Here is a 19,013-nt window from a genome sequence, read left to right on the forward strand (position 1 = left end):
AACAATGCAGAGCCTCAGATCTGATGTGATGCTGCAGGTGTGAGCGCTTCCAGTTGTGTTGTAACCTGCTCTAATGTCCGACAGGCTTCCACCTAGCGCTGCAAGAGCATATATGCAAAGGTCTGAGAATTAGAGCCACTAATTGGCAGCCAGTTCTCAGTTGTTTCAAAGAAATCCTTGGCACCTAAGGCCACAATCTAGGGTGAAATTCCCAAGACTGTGTTTTCCGAGCCCCCAAGTATTCATTACCAGGCCTTGAAGATTGAACAATAGCTCAGTGTAGTGGGAGCAAGGGAGAGCTGAGCATCTCAAACCTGCATGTCCACATCATGTATTAACCTCTACTTGCCAGTTCACAGTTCAAGACCACCCTAGTATATTTGGCCCCTTCTGCCATGTGAGGATGTAACAACAGACACCAACTCTGCAGCACAGCTAAGACCTTGATCATGGGCTTCCAGCCTTCAGAACTGTGAGAAATACTTTGCTAGTATCTCAATCCATTTGATTATTTCTAAATTACCCTCTCTATGGTATTTGGCTACAGCCATCCAGATGAACTGGGAACATCACCCACTCACCTCCTACCTCAGGATTCTATCGAAACAGGTGTCGAGACATAGGAGAACCCTGGTTTATGCAGATATCCAAACTGCATTCTCTAAAACATCTGTACCTATGACACCAATTAAATCGACTTTTCTCCAAATACCACCAAATCGTCAGCATCCAATCCTCTCGGGGATTAATACTACATATTTTCAACAAAATGCTTTGTTTAAACCTCTACTTACCTGTTCACAGTTTAAGACCACCCTGGACCAAAAAAAAAAATTGTTCAGGTACTCCATCTCACCTAATGAGTAGGTGTGTGGCTGTTCATAGAGGTTATTGCAACCTTAGTGACTCAGGGCAAAGCCTCACACCTTGTAAGTACAATAGGAAGATTGTAGTTTAGGCCAGCTTGGGCATAAAGCAAGACTTACCTTGAAAATAATCAATGCAAAGAAGGACTTGAAGGCATAGTTTAAGTGGTAGAAAAACTACTCAGCCAGCTCAATCCCTAGCACCAACAAAAAAGAAAAAGGGAAAAAAAGAAGTTGAAAAGGAAGAATACTTATTTTATTCACTCTGCCAGGTTTACCTATTTTTTAAGAATAATATCAGACCTGCTTCATGATTGATGAAAATATACAAAAATAGTCTGTCAAAACAGCCAGGAAAAGAATCAGAAAAAAATAGGCATGGAATATTACAATCAAAGAAGATTATCCAATCAAAGTAGTCCTTAAATGTTTTGATTTCAGTATGATCTGTACCTCATATTTGAATATCTCCAATGACAGCAAATCTATCTCTTAAAGGATCCCATTCCATCTGGAAAGTTTTTAATGAGTCCAAGTTTCCTCTCATTTTAAGGTGAAACTGTCTCATTAAACCCTTTCATATGCTTTGGCTTTGTTCATCATATGTCTTAGTAATCTATGCAAAAAGGAAGGCAGATTTCCCTGTGACCTATTCGTAACTTGGTTTTGATTCTCCCTTTCTTCCTTATTTAATCATTTCAATTATGAAATTACAAAATTCGTGCCTAACCTAACCTCCTTCTTTTCTTCTTATGGAAACAACTGTCTGCTGTTTTACCAGCAGACAGTCATTCTTCCTGACTTTGCTGTCCTAACTTAGTCTTTATCAACTCCTGGGTCTCTAAATGTCTCAAAGCATTTCTGGGAGAGTTTGCAAACCTGTAATATCCTGAATTCAACACTATTTTCCATCAGCACAACTCATCTTCCCATTTTTCTGTACTATATTTTTAGCCTTCTTGATTAAAATTATGCTTTCTTACCTTTTTCTTTGGGGGGGGGGGTCATCATGGGGCTTGAACTCTGGGCCTGAGCATTGACCCTCAGCTCTTCAGCTCAAGACTAGTGCTCTACCACTTGAGCCACAGTGCCATTTCTGGTTTTCCTGCCCTTGGCTGGCTTTGAACCATGATTCTCAGATCTCAGCCTCCTGAGTAGCTAGGATTACAGGCAAGAGCCACCGGCGCCCGGCACTTTCTTAATTTTTTATTTAAATAGAAGGGCAAGTCAATTATTCATGGATCCTGTATATGTGTCTTTGTCCAATTGCAATATACTTTGTAACTAAATGTTGCAGTTGGCATCTCAAAATAATGGAGGGGATGCTCTCTTACATAAACAAAAATGCAGTTCAGTAATGGAACATTACCTAGTCTATACATCTTGCTAGGTAAGAGCACAGTCAGCTAGCATGTCTTTTTATTTTTAATTGTGAAAATACTGTACAGAAGGGTTACAAGATGGGCAAGATAATGAGTACATTTCTTATCAAGCATTGTAGCCTCCTCCTTTGTTTCCTCTTCCCATCCCATCCTCCCTGCCCCAATCCTCGCCCCTCCCCCCCCCCACCAAAGTTGTAAAGTTCGTTTTCGACATAAGGACTTGTACATCTCATTGTTGCAATGGGTCCACCTTTATCCCTATTTAAACGATTTATTTTTCCCCTTCCCCTCCACAAATTATACCGACATCAAATACAGTGAGAGCAGGGGTTATACTGTGGGGGAGGGACATACAAAGCAACAACAAAATAATCTTATAAATGTTTTAGAAACAAAAAAAAACTTTGAATACATATCTTAGGGTTCATTTCCCTAGCATCAATTTATCTGACCTTTTCTGCTTGACTCAGACATATACTAGTTATTGCAAATAAGGGAAACCATGGGACCTATGTTTCTTTTGGGCCTGGCTTAGTTCACTTAATATAATTTTTTCCAAGCCTTTCCATTTCCTAACAAATGGGACAATGCCATTCTTTCTGATGGAGGTATAGAATTCCATTGTGTGTGTGTGTGTGTGTGTGTGTGTGTGTGTGTGTGTGTGTGTGTGTGTGTGTGTGTATACCACATTTTCTTGATCCATTCATCTACTGAGGGGCATCTGGGTTGGTTCCATATCTTAGCTATAGTAAATAATGGGCTAGCATGTCTTGTTGCCATCTTTTTCATGCTTTCCTCATCTTGTCTTTGTTGAAACTGATGTTTCTGAGAAATAGATAAGTAATTTCTAGAATGTCTTTGTATGCTTTGTGCACTTCTTTTCTTTTTTTAATTTGTTTGATATGTGTATGTTGGGCCTTGAGCCTGAACTTAGGGTTTGGACAATGTCCCTGAGCTTTTTTGCTCAAAGCTAATACTCTACCTCTTGAGCCACAGCTCCACTTCCTGCTTTTTAGCAGTCAATTGGAGATTAAAGCTCATGGACTTTCCTGCCTTGCCTGGCTTCCAATCATGATCCTCAGATTTCAGCCTTCTGAATAGCTATGATTACAGGCACCAGCGCCAGCTTATTTTTTTTATCTTTTAAGTAGTTGTACAAAGGGGTTACCATTCAACAAATCATTCACAAATACAATGCATCTTCATTTAAGGGTTTTTTTGGTGTTTAAATGAGATTTAGATTACTTGGCGAAGGTGGAAGGAGAGTATTTCAAAAGTGATACTGTGTTCTTACCAGTAAATCACTGTCAGAAAGAATCTGATATGGGTTTACTTTATTTCTAATAATGCTAATTGATCAGCTGATTAAGGTGGTTTCTTCCAGTTTGCTCTGGAATGATGAATTCCAGGGCAAAGACCTGCTGGATGCTTCTATAGTTGACCAAATTGAAGACACTGGAAGAGATTGCATCACAGAAAACTATGGGACATCTCAGTACAAGGATATTAGAGAGTGCTTGTTATTGGTTTAGACTTGTTTGCTTACAGAAGTCTCAAAAATATATAGTTTGTTCTGAAATGGAGGCTCTCAGAAAACAGGGATAAATTTTATGATTGCTTATATTAGTAGTTTTTCTGAAACAAGTCAGAAGACTGGAGTAAAATTAAACCTGCATCTTGGAAGGATGTGTCTGTCACTCATGTCACCCAGGAAAGAGGAATGTCTACTCAGTGTTTGTGGTTTGGACCAGTATTCTTGGCTTATGATTCTTGTTTCTGGTGTGTCCATATGTGATCATGGAGGAAGCATGTTTTCTTCCACTGTGTCATTGTGATGAGTGACTTGCTTAATATTGACTCTCTATGAAATTGTTTATCATCAACAGAAAAACATCAACCTCCACCTGAGAGTCAGGCCAGATCCCATTTGATAGCAGTTACACACTGCCTCTCATTTGATAATTAATTACTGTTCTGTTCTTTGCAACTAGCAGAAGCAAATTACAGAAGTGGGTAAATCTATATCTAGATGAATAAGCAGGTGGTAGATTGGTAGAAAGGTAGGATGGTGGAAGAGAAATGATAGAGCTCTTCATTTCAATAAAAATTGGTTGATAAACATAAAAATTGGAAATAGTTATAATTGGCAACCATAATTTATTCAGACAAGGTTCATCAATAAAGGTTGAGGAATAGTAGCATATTGAGTCTCCAGTTGTTTCCACACAAAATAACTGTCAATTATGAGGGAAAATAGTTACAGGAAAAATTTTAATCACTCAGATATGACAATGATAGTGATGATGGTGATGATGACAATGGAGACTGATGATGTCAGTGATGGTGCAGCCATCTTTCCCAGAAAGAGTATACTAAGACTATTTTATATTCATTTGATTCAGATGAGAAAGGTACTCAGAACATTCTCTGAGCTTAGTGAAGGCCAGTATTTGCACACACCAGCCCTAGGACTTGGTATTTAACCATCTTTCGTGAGCTATATTATGCCTTCCCTTTGTTCATCTGATCACTTTCCTCTTAACTTTCTATCATTTACACCTGTTCTTTTCCTGTTGTCACAAAGAATAGTATTTCCTCACCTCGCATATGATTACTGAATTTATTTCGGACATTCCCTCCAGTTCAGTCTCTTTACCAAATCTATTACACAAAGTATTTCCTTCTGCTTCTTTCCTTTTTCTTTTTTGTTTTAGACTTTTAAACAGACTTTATTAGTTCAATACAAAATTCACAGAGGCATCCAATCATAAGGAATAGAAAGCCTTAATAGAGTAATAAAGAGGAACAACAATGGATCAATAACAAGATCTTTCATCGAAGAAAAGTTTTAGATCTGGTTATTTTACTGCTGACTTATACAAAAATAATAATAAAGACCTAACAAAATGTTTCCAAATCACTCCAAAAATTAAAAATAAAAAATAAGGAATTCTTTGAAACTTATTCTCTGAGGCCAATATTACCCTCCTCATACCAAAACCAGACAAAGACATAACAAAAACAAAGGAAGTAATAGGCCAATTTCCCTGATGAACACAGGTGAAAATGTCTCAGGAAAGCACTAGCAAACCAACACTAGCGACACACTAAAACTATAACTCACCATGATTAATTCAATGTATCCATGGAATTCAGGGATAATTCAACATGTGTAAATCAAACATGATACTCCACATCACCAGCAAGAACAGATAAGTGAGTACCTCTTCTTTTTATTCTTATTTCTATCCCATTTTATCAAACCTAGACTTTTCATTTTCAAGATCTTTGGTAATTTGGTCCAGTTGCTATAATGTGCTCTCTCCAAAGGAAGTTTTATTCAGTGATCTATTCTCCCTTCCAAAATAAACTTGGTTGTTGTTTTTTCTGTACTGAGCGTGCTCATTTGTAATCTACTCATGGTCTGAATTCTGTTCTTTTTCAAATCATAGATCTCCTAGGATCTTTTTCAAAGTTTTGTCTCAAAGCCAATTTTGTATCTAGTATGTGTTTTACTCTGATTAATACTGAATAATTTTCTGATTTTTACAATGTCTCAGTTTTAACTAACTACAGAAATCAACTGACTATTACCATTATCTTATCAATTTTGTATCTAGTATGTGTTCTACTCTGATTAATACAGAATAATTTTCTGATTTTTACAATATCTCAGTTTTAACTAACTACAGAAGTCAACTGATTATTATCATTATCTTGTGGAATCAGTTTTCCCCCTGTGGCTTTTACTATCTTCTATTATATTTTGTGTTCTTAATTTTCACTATGAAATAGAATTTCTATTTCTATGTGAAATATCTTAATGTGCCTTGCCTAAAATGTGTTGGCTTTCCTGAATCTTAGAACTGGAATCTTTCATCTAATTTGAGACATGCTCAGATTCAATACCTTTAGTTCTTCAAGCACTGCCTCTTCCTAATCTCATCATCCTTCAAGGAACAAAGCATTTCATTCTCTCCATGTTTTATACCAATCTCTTAGCATCTCATGTCTTTATTTCCTTGTATTACTGTGATTGAATATGAGATCAGTTTTAAATATATATTTTATTGTAAATGTACTGTACAGAGGGGTTACAGTTACATGAGTAGGGATCATTTTTTTAAGTACAGTAATTTGTTCCTCTATTTTTTTTCTTCCTCTTGAATATTCCATTAAATTTGAATCTCAGTGACTTTTATTTCTATGGTATTAGTTCTTAGGTTGTTTTATTTTTTTATAAATCTGTTGCATTGTTTCTATGTTTTATTCCATTGTTTAGTTAATGTCTATATTTATTCCTTTAAACAAAATTAAATATTTGCTTGAGATTCCAGAGTACTTCACATTTTAATTCTCTGTGAATCAGATTCAGCTTGGATTTTGTTTATATTACCTTTCATTCATGGTATAGTTAATGAATTCCAACTGGAAACCTGTAACAGATTTTGGGTAAACTAATAACACAAAAATAGGTATTTTTTTCTTTATTATACTGACCAGATCTTCCAGGAAAACGTTGGAGTGCCAAGGAAATGTACTGATTACAAGTGAGAAGCAGTGTCTTTGGTGCTATACAGACTTTTTGTAGATTGCCTTTATTAGATTAAAGAAATTCCTTTCTGCTCCTTATTTCTGCGTATTTGCCCTGAATACTATTAGATATTAGCAAAAAAAATGTGTCCTAAATCTGTTGAGTAATCATATGGCTTATATAGACATGTTCTTTATTCAGTTAACTGTCAGCTAAATCCAAAATCTTAGCTCACCAAAAGGTGATTTCTTATGATTTATTATTCCTCAGTACATGTTCATATTTTTCTATACAAATATAATAACTTGTAATAATGGACATTTTAGGAAACATATTGTAACAACTCTCAATTGTTTTTTTCACCTCTTGAGTGCTGGTTTTAATTTGTTGCTCTGTGTTTTTGTTTGTACAGTAAGTTGTTCAGACTAGCATGTCTGTGGAATCTGTTTCTTTCAACAGTGTGGACTGCTAATGTCTCCACACAAGTATTATTTTTGTTCATTTCTACCACTAAGCCTGGCTTCCTAAGTGTGTTCTGCTGGTCTGTATAGTTTAATATCTATCAGTCAATGATTTGTAAAATATCTCAAGTGAGTAAAACTTCCACTCTCAGCCTGTGGTTTGTATGGGTAATTTTTTCCTTCTGCAAAGCCTTTTCATGTAATCAAGTTCAAAGCCAGTTCTAAGTGTGTGTCTAGCTTCCAGTCTTTCCTGTGTTTGTGTGTATAGCCTTGCTATCCATGCAAAGATGATGCAACAGATTAGACTTTTGGGGCATAGAAAGTGATTGATATGTGGAAGAAAATGCTCAGTCAAATTGGAGCTGGAAACTCAGACTCTGGAAGATACATGGATACATGATAGACTGCAGTAGAAGATGGAACTTAGCTCTGAGACAAATTTCTTTTTTTCTTTTCAGTTCTGGGGCTTGAACTCAAGGCCTGGGCACTGTCCCTGAGCTTCTTTTGTTCAAGGTTAGGACTTTACCACTTGAGCCACAGCACCATTTCCAGCTTTTTCTGTTTCAGTGGTACTGAGGAATAGAACTCAGGGTTTCATGCATGCTAGGCAAGTACTATACCACCAAGCCACATTACCCAGCCCTCTGAGACAAATTTCTAACTGCTAAGCAATCTAGCTTCAGTTTCTAAGACCTTTAGTGATGAAATTAGCTTTGATTTTGTCTTAGAATTTGTCTCCAGTAACCCTGTGGTGTGTCTAATCATGGTTAGGAAAGGATAGATAACATGATAGATACACAGGAGACATTATTCCTTAAAGTTGAGAAAAAGTGGGTGTGAAAACAGAATAATTGAACTCAAAAGATAATTTTGGCATGAAATTGACTAGATTTGCTATGATTAAAATAAGATTTATCTGTGAGCTATGAAAAGGAAACAGCATTTGGAAAAGTAAGCAAATGACAACTTAAGTAGCAACCAAAAACCTAAACACACTATTTATGTGAATCATTGGCTAATTAAGGGGTAAAGTAAGAGAGGAAATACAGGCCTCTGCCCAGAATTCTGGGAGATCAGACCAGAATGGTGGATCTCTACTGTATCCTGTATACTGAGTACATGTGGTGGTCCAAAGCAGACGTGAGTTGTGAACAGGTTGGAAAACATGATTTAATCTAATACTCATAGCCATAGGTCTGAGTGAGGCAGGAACTATAGGAGGATCCCACCCAACACTGTCATTTCAGTATTCTCAGTTTTAATAAACATTTAGAGTTAATCAAACCCGAGAGGTAAAATCAAAATGCTTCAAAGAAAATGATTTTGACTAATAATTCTCCCCAAGTAATGGACTTTCTGTGTGGTAATTCAGACACTGTGCAGGGACTTTCATTAACTCTGATACCATCAAGGTATCATGTAGAAAGCAGCTCACAGACAGTGCAGCCAAAGTGTTAATGTACCTTTTCAAAGTACTGAGGCACCAAGGAGATGCAAACAGATGTAATGACGGGATAAAAAAATGAGGGATGACGCACCTTGTCTCTGATCTACCCTGTGAGGTCCCTTTTTATGTGCAAGATTCTGTGAGTTAATTTTTCCTGTCTGTGACATTAAAATGTTTTCAATTGTCAGCCACCCAGATTTGCTGTTGAGTATGAATCAGACCTTTTTTATTTAATTAAGCTAGCTTATCTGTCACCCATCATAATTCATTCTATCTTAATTACTTTTCCATTTCCGGGGCCAATCATCCTATATTAATACAAATAAGGGGAAAATCTGAGTCATTTCTGTACTACAAGAGCACATAATGCCTATCAAATATGTTCATGTACTTAGAAGGATTTAGAAAGATTCAAAATAACTTGGTAAAAAAAATGTATTATATTCTGCCAGAAACACAGACACTCAAAAATACATCAGTATTTTATTCATTTACCTCATGACACCAAATTTCTAAACCCAATCCTTTAATCTTCTAGAGTTTCACATTATGTTGCTTTCATTTAACTGTGCAGGGATGAGTTGTAAAGTGAGAAGCCTATTTGGTTCTGAAGGTAAGCATGGAGGCCAGTACCTATCAGCTCATTTTTGTCGCTGGTGATACGTAGGTTTTTTTTTCCATCACTTACTCATTAAATGAGCATGACCTGAATCACTGGGGTGGAAGCAGAGAATAAGGCAAAAGAAAGTCCCCAGTCCCTCTGAGCTCACATGAGATGGATGGTAAACAAATAATAAAAAAAAAGAACCATGTGTTAGCCAGGTGCTGGTGGCTCACGCCTGTAATCCTAACTTCTGAGGAGGCTGAGATCTGAGGATCTCGGTTCAAAGCCAGCCCGGGCAGAGAAGTCCGTGAGACTCTTATCTCCAGTTAACCACCAGAAAACCGGAAGTGATGCTGTGGTTCAAGCAGTAGAGCACTGGCCTTGAGCTGAAGAGCGTAGGGACAGCGCCCAAGCCCAGAGTTCAAGACCCAGACCGACAAAAGAGAGAGAGAGAGAGAGAGAGAGAGAGAGAGAGAGAGAGAGAGAGAAAGAGCCATGTGAAGAGATCCCAAGCAAAGTACTGGAAGGTGGCTTGGTATCTCCTATAGGGTAAGAGGTCCGAGAAAATCTCTTTGAGTAGGTAGCATTGGATCTGCTCTGAGATAGAAAGAGTTGGATGAACAAGCATTCCAAGAAGGAGACACAGCAAGAATGAAGGCCCAGAAAAGGAGAGTAATCCAGGGACCAATAAAGAAAATGTAGGCCAGTGCCAGTATGGTGTCAGGAGCCGGGAAAGTGGTAGGAGACAGGCTTAGGGAGAGACAACATTTAGCTAAAGGAGTGTGGATTTTGTTCCAAGTTGCACAAAGAGCTGCTAAAGGGTTTGAAACAAGGCAGCGATACAATCTGGTTATTTTTTTTAAAAGATTACTCTGACAACTCTGTCATATGGATTGAAGGAGGAAAGTCTTTTAAAAAAGAAATCGATTTCAGATGACAGAGGGTGTGTAGCTTGCACCTACTTGCAGAGGTGGGAGAAGTAGAATAACTTATTCTTTAAGAGATAAGAATGAGGGAATTTTTGATGGGTTGGCTGATTAAAAAATATAATATACAAAGGGTAAACAAATGCAGTGATGGTACTCACTGGACACTATGTTGAAAATTGACTATACAACTTGTGGATGAGATGGGAGGGAAAAACTGGGAGCCAGCAATGGAAAGGGTAACATTGATCAAAAGGAAATGTACTCATTACCTGACTTATGTAACTGCAACCCATCTGTTTTTAACATTTTCAAATAAAAAATAAATAAAAATAAAGAATATATAAAAGAAATTAAACAGCAAGACAGCAAATAATCTGTGCAACAAGTGGGCAATCAAACTGAACACGTAGGTCTTGCAAAAAGAAATACAAATGGTCAGTAGCTATATGAAGCCAATCAAAACCACACTAGGATTCACCCTCTCCCAGTCAGAATTACAGCCATAAAAAAAACAAGCAATGTTGTTTTGATTTGCACTTCTTTTTAAGAGAAGTTGAGCATTTCTTCATGTGTCTATTGGGCCATTCTTATTTCCTCTTCAGAGAAGTTTCTCTTTAAGTCTTTAGCCAAGTTGTTGAAGGGATGGTTGTTTCTTTTTGTTGGGAGATTGAATTTTTTGAGTTCCACATATATTTTAGATAGGAGACCCTTCCTTATCTGTTGTATGGTTAGTGAAGATCTCCTAATCCATGGGCTTTCTATTGATCTTGCTAGCTATGTCCTTTGCCATGCAGAAGCTCTGCAGCTTCATTCGATCCCATTTGTCCAACCTGTCTTTGATTTGTTGTGTTTCTGAGTCTTCATTGAGAAAATTTCGGCCTATGCCAAGGGGCCCCAAGATAGGGACACAACTGTTTCTTGCTATTGTTTTTTGGGTTTGGGGGTTGTTGTTTTTTTATCAGTTTTGGGGCCTGAATTCTGGGCCTGGGCACTGGTGCTATCGCGCAGCTCTTCAGCTTAAGACTAGCACTCTACCACTTGAGCCACAGCACCACTTCTGTCTTTTTCTGCTTATGTGGTGCTGAGGAAATGAACCCAGGGCCTCATGCATGCAAGGCAAGCGCTCTACTACTAAGCCACCATAAGGGCCCATATTGCTATTGTTTTTAATGTCTTTACAATGTACTATGTGATTTTTCTGCTTCTTTTGTATGTGCTCCCCCCACAGTATAATCCCTGTTGTCACTGTATCTGATTCTGGTGTCCTGCATCTTGTATTTTTCTAATTTGGGGGGCGGGGAAGGGAAATAACCAAATGCTGTAATAAGGATAGAGGCTGACCCACTGGAACAATGAGATGTATAACACACTATGTTGAAAAGGAACTTTACAACTTGGGGAGGTAAGGAATGGTAGGGGATAAACAAAAGAGGAGATAACAGCATAGGAAATGCAGTCATTACCATTCTCATGTAACTGTAACCCCTCTGTACACTATTTTTACAATAAAAATTTTTTAAAGAAAACAGCAAATGCTGGAGAGGATTCAGTGAAAGAGGATAGTACCTCATACTCCACTGCTGGAATAAAAGCTAGTGCTACCTCTGTGGAAACCAGCATGGAGGCTCCTCCAAGACGAAAATGATTATTAGAAGTAAATCTTCCTTATGACTCCATCGTACCACTTTTGGGCACATCGCCAAAGGAGAGACTCCGCATATCCATGTTTACTGTAACACTGCCTGCAGTAGCTAAATAATGGAATAAACCAAAGTGCCCAACAAGAATGGACTTCAAAAGAGCTGTGATGTATGTATGCTATGGAATGTTACATGGCCATAACAAAAATTGAGATATCATTTTCAGGGAAAGGGATGTAACTAAATGACATTATATTGATCAAAAACAAAACAAGCTCAAAAGCCAAAATATTTTATGTTTTTACTCATATGTGGAAACTAGACCTAAAAGACATATATTTATGAACATACTTATACATATATGTACATACTTGTTTACATGGTTAAACATTAAACATAAATCAAGTACAAGAGACCATTCAGAAAGAAAAGAAGAGAATATAATGAAAAAAGAAAAGGTGAATACCTTTGTAACACATTGCAAGTTTATACAAGGGCAGCATAGAAAATCACATTGAAATTTATTAACCAATAAAAGATGGCAAGAGAGAAGTTCTTGTAGGTGGGTAGGGACTAGCGGGATGAAGGTGTGCTGATGGAGGGAGAAAGGAGGTTAAATAGTGATGAAATTGATTATTTGCAACTATGAAAATGAAACAAGAGGGCTGGGAAGGTGGCTCAGTGGTAGAGCGCTTGCCTTGCATGCTCAAGGCCCTGGGTTCGATTCCTCAGCACCACATATGCAAAAAGAAAAAAGCCGGAAATGGCACTGTGGCTCAAGTAGTAGAGCGCTAGCCTTGAGCTGAAGAGCTGAGGGACAGTGCCCAGGCCAGAGTTCAGGTCCCACGACCGGACCCAAAAAGAAAAAAGAAAATGAAACAAGAAAGCTAATGATAAGAGGAGAGAGCAAGGAATGTAATAGAGAGGGTGAGATTGAATAGGCTTGAGAGCAGTGGGAAAATAGGTCAACAATGTAAGCATGTGGATATGAACAAAACAATCCCCCCTCTATATAACTAATAGTAAGGAGTATAGAAATGGTATATGGTAGAAAAGCATCTGTTAAGGATAGCTCATTTTTATTTTATTTTGTGATGCTAGAGATGGAATCCATGGCCTCCTGAATGCTAAGCAAGTACTCTACCACTGAGCTACACACCCCAACCCTAACTTAGATTTTTTTAAATTTCACACACTCAGGATTTCTATATCCCCTAACCATCTCATGTAGTAACTAAACTGATGTTTCAAAAGCTGTTTATGTTCATAGTTGCATATCCCATGTCATAGCTTCCTGGATTCCATCCTGGTTCTCCAAGTCTATTGCCGTATGGCCTAGACACATTTACTAATGATTCTGCCCTTCGCTTTCCTCCCATAAAAACACGGTAATTTTACCTATTTCATAGGCTGTCATTACCTAAGAAAATACACATAAAAGTGCTTAGCCCACAACCAGTGAATGTGAAGACGGTACTATAGTTCTGTCTTTTCCTTCTCACTATTGTAATCTAGGTCTTCATAGAACTATAATAACACTATTTTTATAGACAAGAAATTTCTGTTCCTTTTGCCATGCCATAATTACTTCATAGACAGACACTATGTTTTAGAATTTCATAATACTAATCCCTGTCTGATATATTCCCAAATTCCCCATATGGTAATATTTTCTAATGACCTTTTTTGGTTTAGGACTTTAAAAATACGCTAAAACTTTTGAAAGATGGTTTGACCATGATCCATTTTATTTTTAAAGTTAATGTTTTAAGCTTTTTACATGGAGCAGGAGAAGATGGATGTCTGATACCAAGATTATATACATTTATAAAAGCTTAATACGCTGCCTCTGGCACTGCTGTGATACCATGAGACCATTAGATCTAAGGTGGGAAAGTCCTTATTTGTTTAGGTTACAAATCTGAATGACTCTCCTATTTCTCTATAAACACTGGTTCCTGCTACTCTGCCAGGCCGCTACTGTACCTCAGACTCTTGTGACTGGTTATTTGCTTCTCATAATAGGCTTGAGAGCAGCGGGAAAATAGCGTAGGTCAACACTGCAAGAGGCTGTGTTTTCTTGAACAGACGTGCTGGAGAATAACAAGAAAAGTGTTTTGAATTGCTATCCTTGCTATCAATGTAGTATGCAGATGTTTCATAGTGGTCTCTGGGATTGAGGGACATTTAGCCAATGATACCTTTTGTGAGACAACAAATTCACCTAATTTGTGTGTGTGTGTGTGTGTGTGTGTGTATATGTGTGTGAATTCTCAGCCCTGCTGGCCGCACAGAGCTGAGCAATTGGATTCCCTTCCATCCTTGGATTTTTGTGCATGTCCACCAATGGATCCCTGAACAGACAAATACCTCAGAGTTTCACAAGTTTGTACCTCAACTTGCATTGATGATAATATATAAACCTTCCTTCCCCCCCCCCCAATAAAAGATATGTATGTGCACATACTCACTTCCTTTTTGCTTGTTTTTCTACTGCAGATACAGGAGCAGAAAGGCAGGCACTAAGAGAAAATGTGTATCCTAAACTAAGAGAGTTCTGCCGGGAGAACTATGGATTGGAGTTTCAGGTAACTCTAATACTAATCTTATTCTCAATTATGTCAGCTGAATGTTTTATGTGGGTTTGTTTTCACAATTTGGATGTTATAACCAAAGACAAAAGCTTAAGCTCTGAAAAACTTCATTTCTTCCAGTGTGAGAAAAAGAAACTTCAAAAGTGGAAATCAAATATTTAATCATTTTTGATGTCTTATGTATTTTGGTTCTGTGCTTCTTGGATCCCGCCTGGTATTGGCCCATCTTTTTCCTCAACCCAAATTTATTTGTTTAATTCAACATTACTACTCTAACCAAAAGGTGGAGGCTGCTGAGCATCTGTCTGCCTTGAAGCTTAAATTATGGTTCCTAAAAAGTTTTGCATCTCTAATTAGAGCCAACTTTCTCAAAATACTTCCTTTCAACAGACTAGCCAACATGCCTTCTCTCTACCTCTTAGTTTTAATTCATATTGTAGAATTTTTGATAGGTGAAAGCATTCAGGCCCTTAACATTTACCAAAAATGTGTGTATGTCCTTCAAAGACAGTAACTCTGCACATAACTACTGAAATTCATGAACCCTGGCATTTTTATACGCCATTGGTTATGCCACCTGATAGAAAAGTACTAAAAACACTGGATGTGATTTAGACATCTGAAACTTGAACAAAGTAAATGGCTCCTGCAACAGATAATGTTATTTATTCAGAACTTTTCAGCCTTGTTTACCCTGGAAAAATAATAAATAGGTAATAAAAGTTTTGGAGTATAAGAATGTACAATGAGCTATTGCCAGTAGAAGAAAATTTCCCTATATATTTGCCTCCTGGCTATTTTATCTCAGTATACTCCATGAAGCCTTCTAATACAAAGTAGAAAGTATTTGCCTCTAAATGACTTCCATGTCAAGGCACATCAGTCAGCAATGGGCTGTTGTGACCCACACATTGAATACTTTCTCCTAAGTCACCATTTACTTGATAAATTGGGAATCTATATGAAATTCCTTGTCCTGAATTTAGCAATGAGTTCTCTGAGGGATCTGGTACTACTGATAAGAGGATCCCAATTGTTAAAAAAATAAATCTAATCTGTCAATATTTCCAAAGCCTTCAACACTCCGTAGGGACTCAGTTACCATAGTGGGAAAAATATGTTCAAGCATATTAATCCTGTCTTTTGAGTGTGTTTTGCATCATTTCTGTCAGCAGACTGAGGAAGTTGTTAAGCTACAGCGAGGTCTCCAAGAAACACGGTATTGTGGAGGTAATTGGGATTAGCTGAAATAGAAAAAAGAAAAGAAAGGCACATTTTCTAGAAGTAAACATGGGAAAAGACCAAGATAAGCAAAGGAAAACCACAGAAGGTGAGGCCAATAGAATATGCTGATGGCAAGGACCATTCTGGGTAGGTGAATACAACTGTGGACCAGATGTGGACTTGAGTCCTGGAACAACTTTACCTACCCATTCCATATTTCAGTGTCTAAGCCAGGGATGGCAGCAGTTTCTGTGTTGGCGATGGTATTTAAAGTAAAGGTAAATATGCATGGCTGAGCTTGCTTCGCGGCTGTATGCCTAACAGGAGTTCAAACAATATCCAAATCTTCTAAGAATGTACTTCTAGTATAGTTTTGTGAGGTGTCATTTATAGATCTTCTCCAGGAAGGTGTGTTCTCTAGAAGACTGTTCTCTTTCTTCAACCATCACCAAATATAGTGCTAGACACTTTAAGAAAACTCACAATATTCCAGATTTTGTCTTTGCTTGTGCATTGATCCCAGGAAAGAATACATATCCGGAGCCTGAGTCATGCCAATCTATTTTGCGTCCTTTTTGCCTCTCTGTACCTTTGCTTATGCTGTTCTCCCCACCTGCAGTGCTTTCTCTCAGGTTTATCCCTAGTTCACCCCTTGGATGGCATTCATTCTTAAGAATTTTCCATCTGATTTCTCATTGGTCCCTGCTTGCTTGCCCAGTGTCCTGCATATTCATGTATGTGCTGCTTTTAGCTCTTGGGTTCTCCAAGCCTTCCACTGTAAGAATTTTGCTCTTGCTGTGATCTAGGCCTTTAGGCTTCCTCTAGCAACCCTAGAGATGCTTCCTTTATAACCTGCCAGGCTATTTGAGTTCCTTACATAACATGTGTCAATAGCAGATGATTTTCTTGTTTACCTGTTTATTGGCTCCTTTATTGTATTTCTCCCAGTAGATTACAAGGTCCATAAGTACAAATATTCATTTGTCCTCATAAATGCTACAATCTTGGTGCTAACTTGGTACCTGATGCATAGGAAAACTCCTGTAAAAATATATCATACTCCAAAAATATTTATATTTATTGAATGAATAGCTGCATTTAAAAAGTGAATGAAGGCTCAATCTAAAGATTACTCCCTTAATAAAATCTTTTCTGATCACTTTTGTCTCTTCTAGGATATGCCATGTACATTCTTTATTGGTCTCCTAAAATCCTGTGCATGTTAACTGATCTTTTATTTCATTCATTCCAAAAGAGTGTACTGAGACTGTCTACATACCAAGCAACATCTTAAGTACTGGGGTTACAGGAGCGAGCCAGACAGATCCTCTTCTTTGCAGCTCCCAATGGTGGAGGGAGGTAGATTATAAACTAATTTATTGACAACAATCCATCTTTTAAATAAAATATTTTAGGAAAAGTAGAACTGAGTAGGAGGAGTTAAGGAAGGCCACATGGTCAGATGAACTTAGTGATAAAATGATGTTTCAGCCGAGATCTGCTAAAGTGACAAAGCAAACCATGCAGGGTCAGGAGGAGGATAAGAAAAGGGTCTAAGGTGTGTGTATGTGTCTGTGTCTGTGTGTGTGTGTTTATAATATTGTAAGGACAGCAAAGAAACCAAATATGAGTAGATCATATAGGACCTTCTGGGCCAACATTGAGGACATGGAACTTTACCCAAGAAGAAAGGAAGGAGTGGGAGGATAGGAAGGACTTTTAAGGGGTTTGCTCACATGTTCTGAGTAGAATAGAAAAGAAAGAAGCATAGAAGCAACCAGACTGTAGAAGTGAGAGGCAAGCATGGCAGAACCTACTCTGAGCACTGGAGAGAATGAGACCTCACCTGGATTGCTAAATATGGCCTCATCTGACTGTCTTTAGGGTCTATATTTGGGTCTTATTCTACTAATCCCAAATGTCAGACCAATAGCTGGCCACACTAAGCCATTGGAGACAATTCTTTTTTTTTCTTTTTTTTTTTTTTTGGAGTCCGGTCGTGGGGCCTGAACTCTGGGCCTGGGCGCTGTCCCTCAGCTCTTCAGCTCAAGGCTAACGCCACAGCGCCACTTCCGGCTTTTTTCTTTTTGCTTATATGGTGCTGAGGAATCGAACCCAGGGCCTCAAGCATGCAAGGCAAGTGCTCTACCACTGAGCCAACTTCCCAGCCCTGGAGACAATTCTTATAAGATTCGATTGATAGAATCTAGAGCTATATTTGCCCATTTGATAAACTATTTTGTAGTATTTCCTTTGGTTTTTTTATTGTGAAAATACTATACAGAGGGGTTACAATTACATGGGCAAGATAATGAGTACATTTCTTATCAAGCATTGTAGCCTCTTAAACTAAGATATTTAATGAAAACGAACCGAAGTATGTGAACATTAACTAATTCTGTATGTGATTGCTCAGAACAGAACAAAACAGGAGAAAGAACACCAAAGTCTCTCAAAGTGAATTCCACCCTGGGTTCTGAAACAGATGATGGTAAGACAGCAGGTCATTTGATTTCCAAGTGTGAACTAAGTACTCTTGGCTACAAAGAAGATGACAGAAAGTAATTCCGGATGAATGAATTGAGAATAATAAAGGCAAGCCAGGCCAAAAACATGTGATATAGGACAAAGATTGGGCATGTGGTTCAATCCACCAACTATCACTGTTCTTACTTTCAGAACTCCTCTTCCTTCCCAAGGCCAGACCTACTTCAACTCATTCAAAAACAAAATAAACAAATAGTGCCTTTCATTACCTTCACTGGTCTCACCTGCTGCTTCACGCCACGTGGTCAGAGTTATTGAGAAAGAGACTTATTCTTGTTTGGTTTTTAAGTCTTGGGACAGAGTTTGCCATTGAGTGGGTTTAGGAAAGTATGGCACATACTATCACCCTCCATGAAGTTTTATGTATGCCCCCACAGAGTATCTTCCTTAGCCTCTGTTCAAACGGTCAGTTCCTTTGCTTAAAGATGTCCATGGCTGTCTCATGTCTGCAGGGTCTCTTTAACATGAGTCCTGCTGTCTGCTTGTTCATCCCCTACTCGTTTTGTCTGTGTTCTGTGTTACTTAAAACAATGTGTGAGTGTCTCTTCTGCACCCCTATCTACCATCATGGGACCTACATTTGTCACCCTCCCCAGCTGGCAGCCCATTCCTACCTTCCTGAAGGCTGGAACACTCACTTCCACAAATGTATTGTTTCTTTTCCCAGAGCTCTCACACCCATGAGGCCTTCTAACCGGCGTGCTTTAAAATTCCCCCTTAGTTTCAGTATTTAAGAAACAAAGAGTGTTCTCTTTTGAGATTCCATAACATTTTACTTCTAACCT

The 19,013-nt window shown here is 38.1% G+C and overlaps 1 protein-coding gene across 1 annotated transcript in view; it reads left to right on the top strand.

The window, feature by feature from the left end:
• Nwd2 (NACHT and WD repeat domain containing 2) overlaps window positions 1–19,013 on the top strand; it is a 133,465-nt gene that overhangs the window by 41,499 nt on the left and 72,953 nt on the right. Inside the window, exon 2 of the mRNA XM_042678260.1 lies at window positions 14,363–14,451. Coding sequence (XP_042534194.1) covers window positions 14,363–14,451 — 89 coding nt within the window. The remainder of the gene's footprint in view (window positions 1–14,362; window positions 14,452–19,013) is intronic.

The sequence above is a fragment of the Dipodomys spectabilis genome, unplaced genomic scaffold (genome assembly GCF_019054845.1).
Source record: "Dipodomys spectabilis isolate Male_0828 unplaced genomic scaffold, ASM1905484v1 ptg000043l, whole genome shotgun sequence".
Classification (NCBI taxonomy): domain Eukaryota; kingdom Metazoa; phylum Chordata; class Mammalia; order Rodentia; family Heteromyidae; genus Dipodomys; species Dipodomys spectabilis.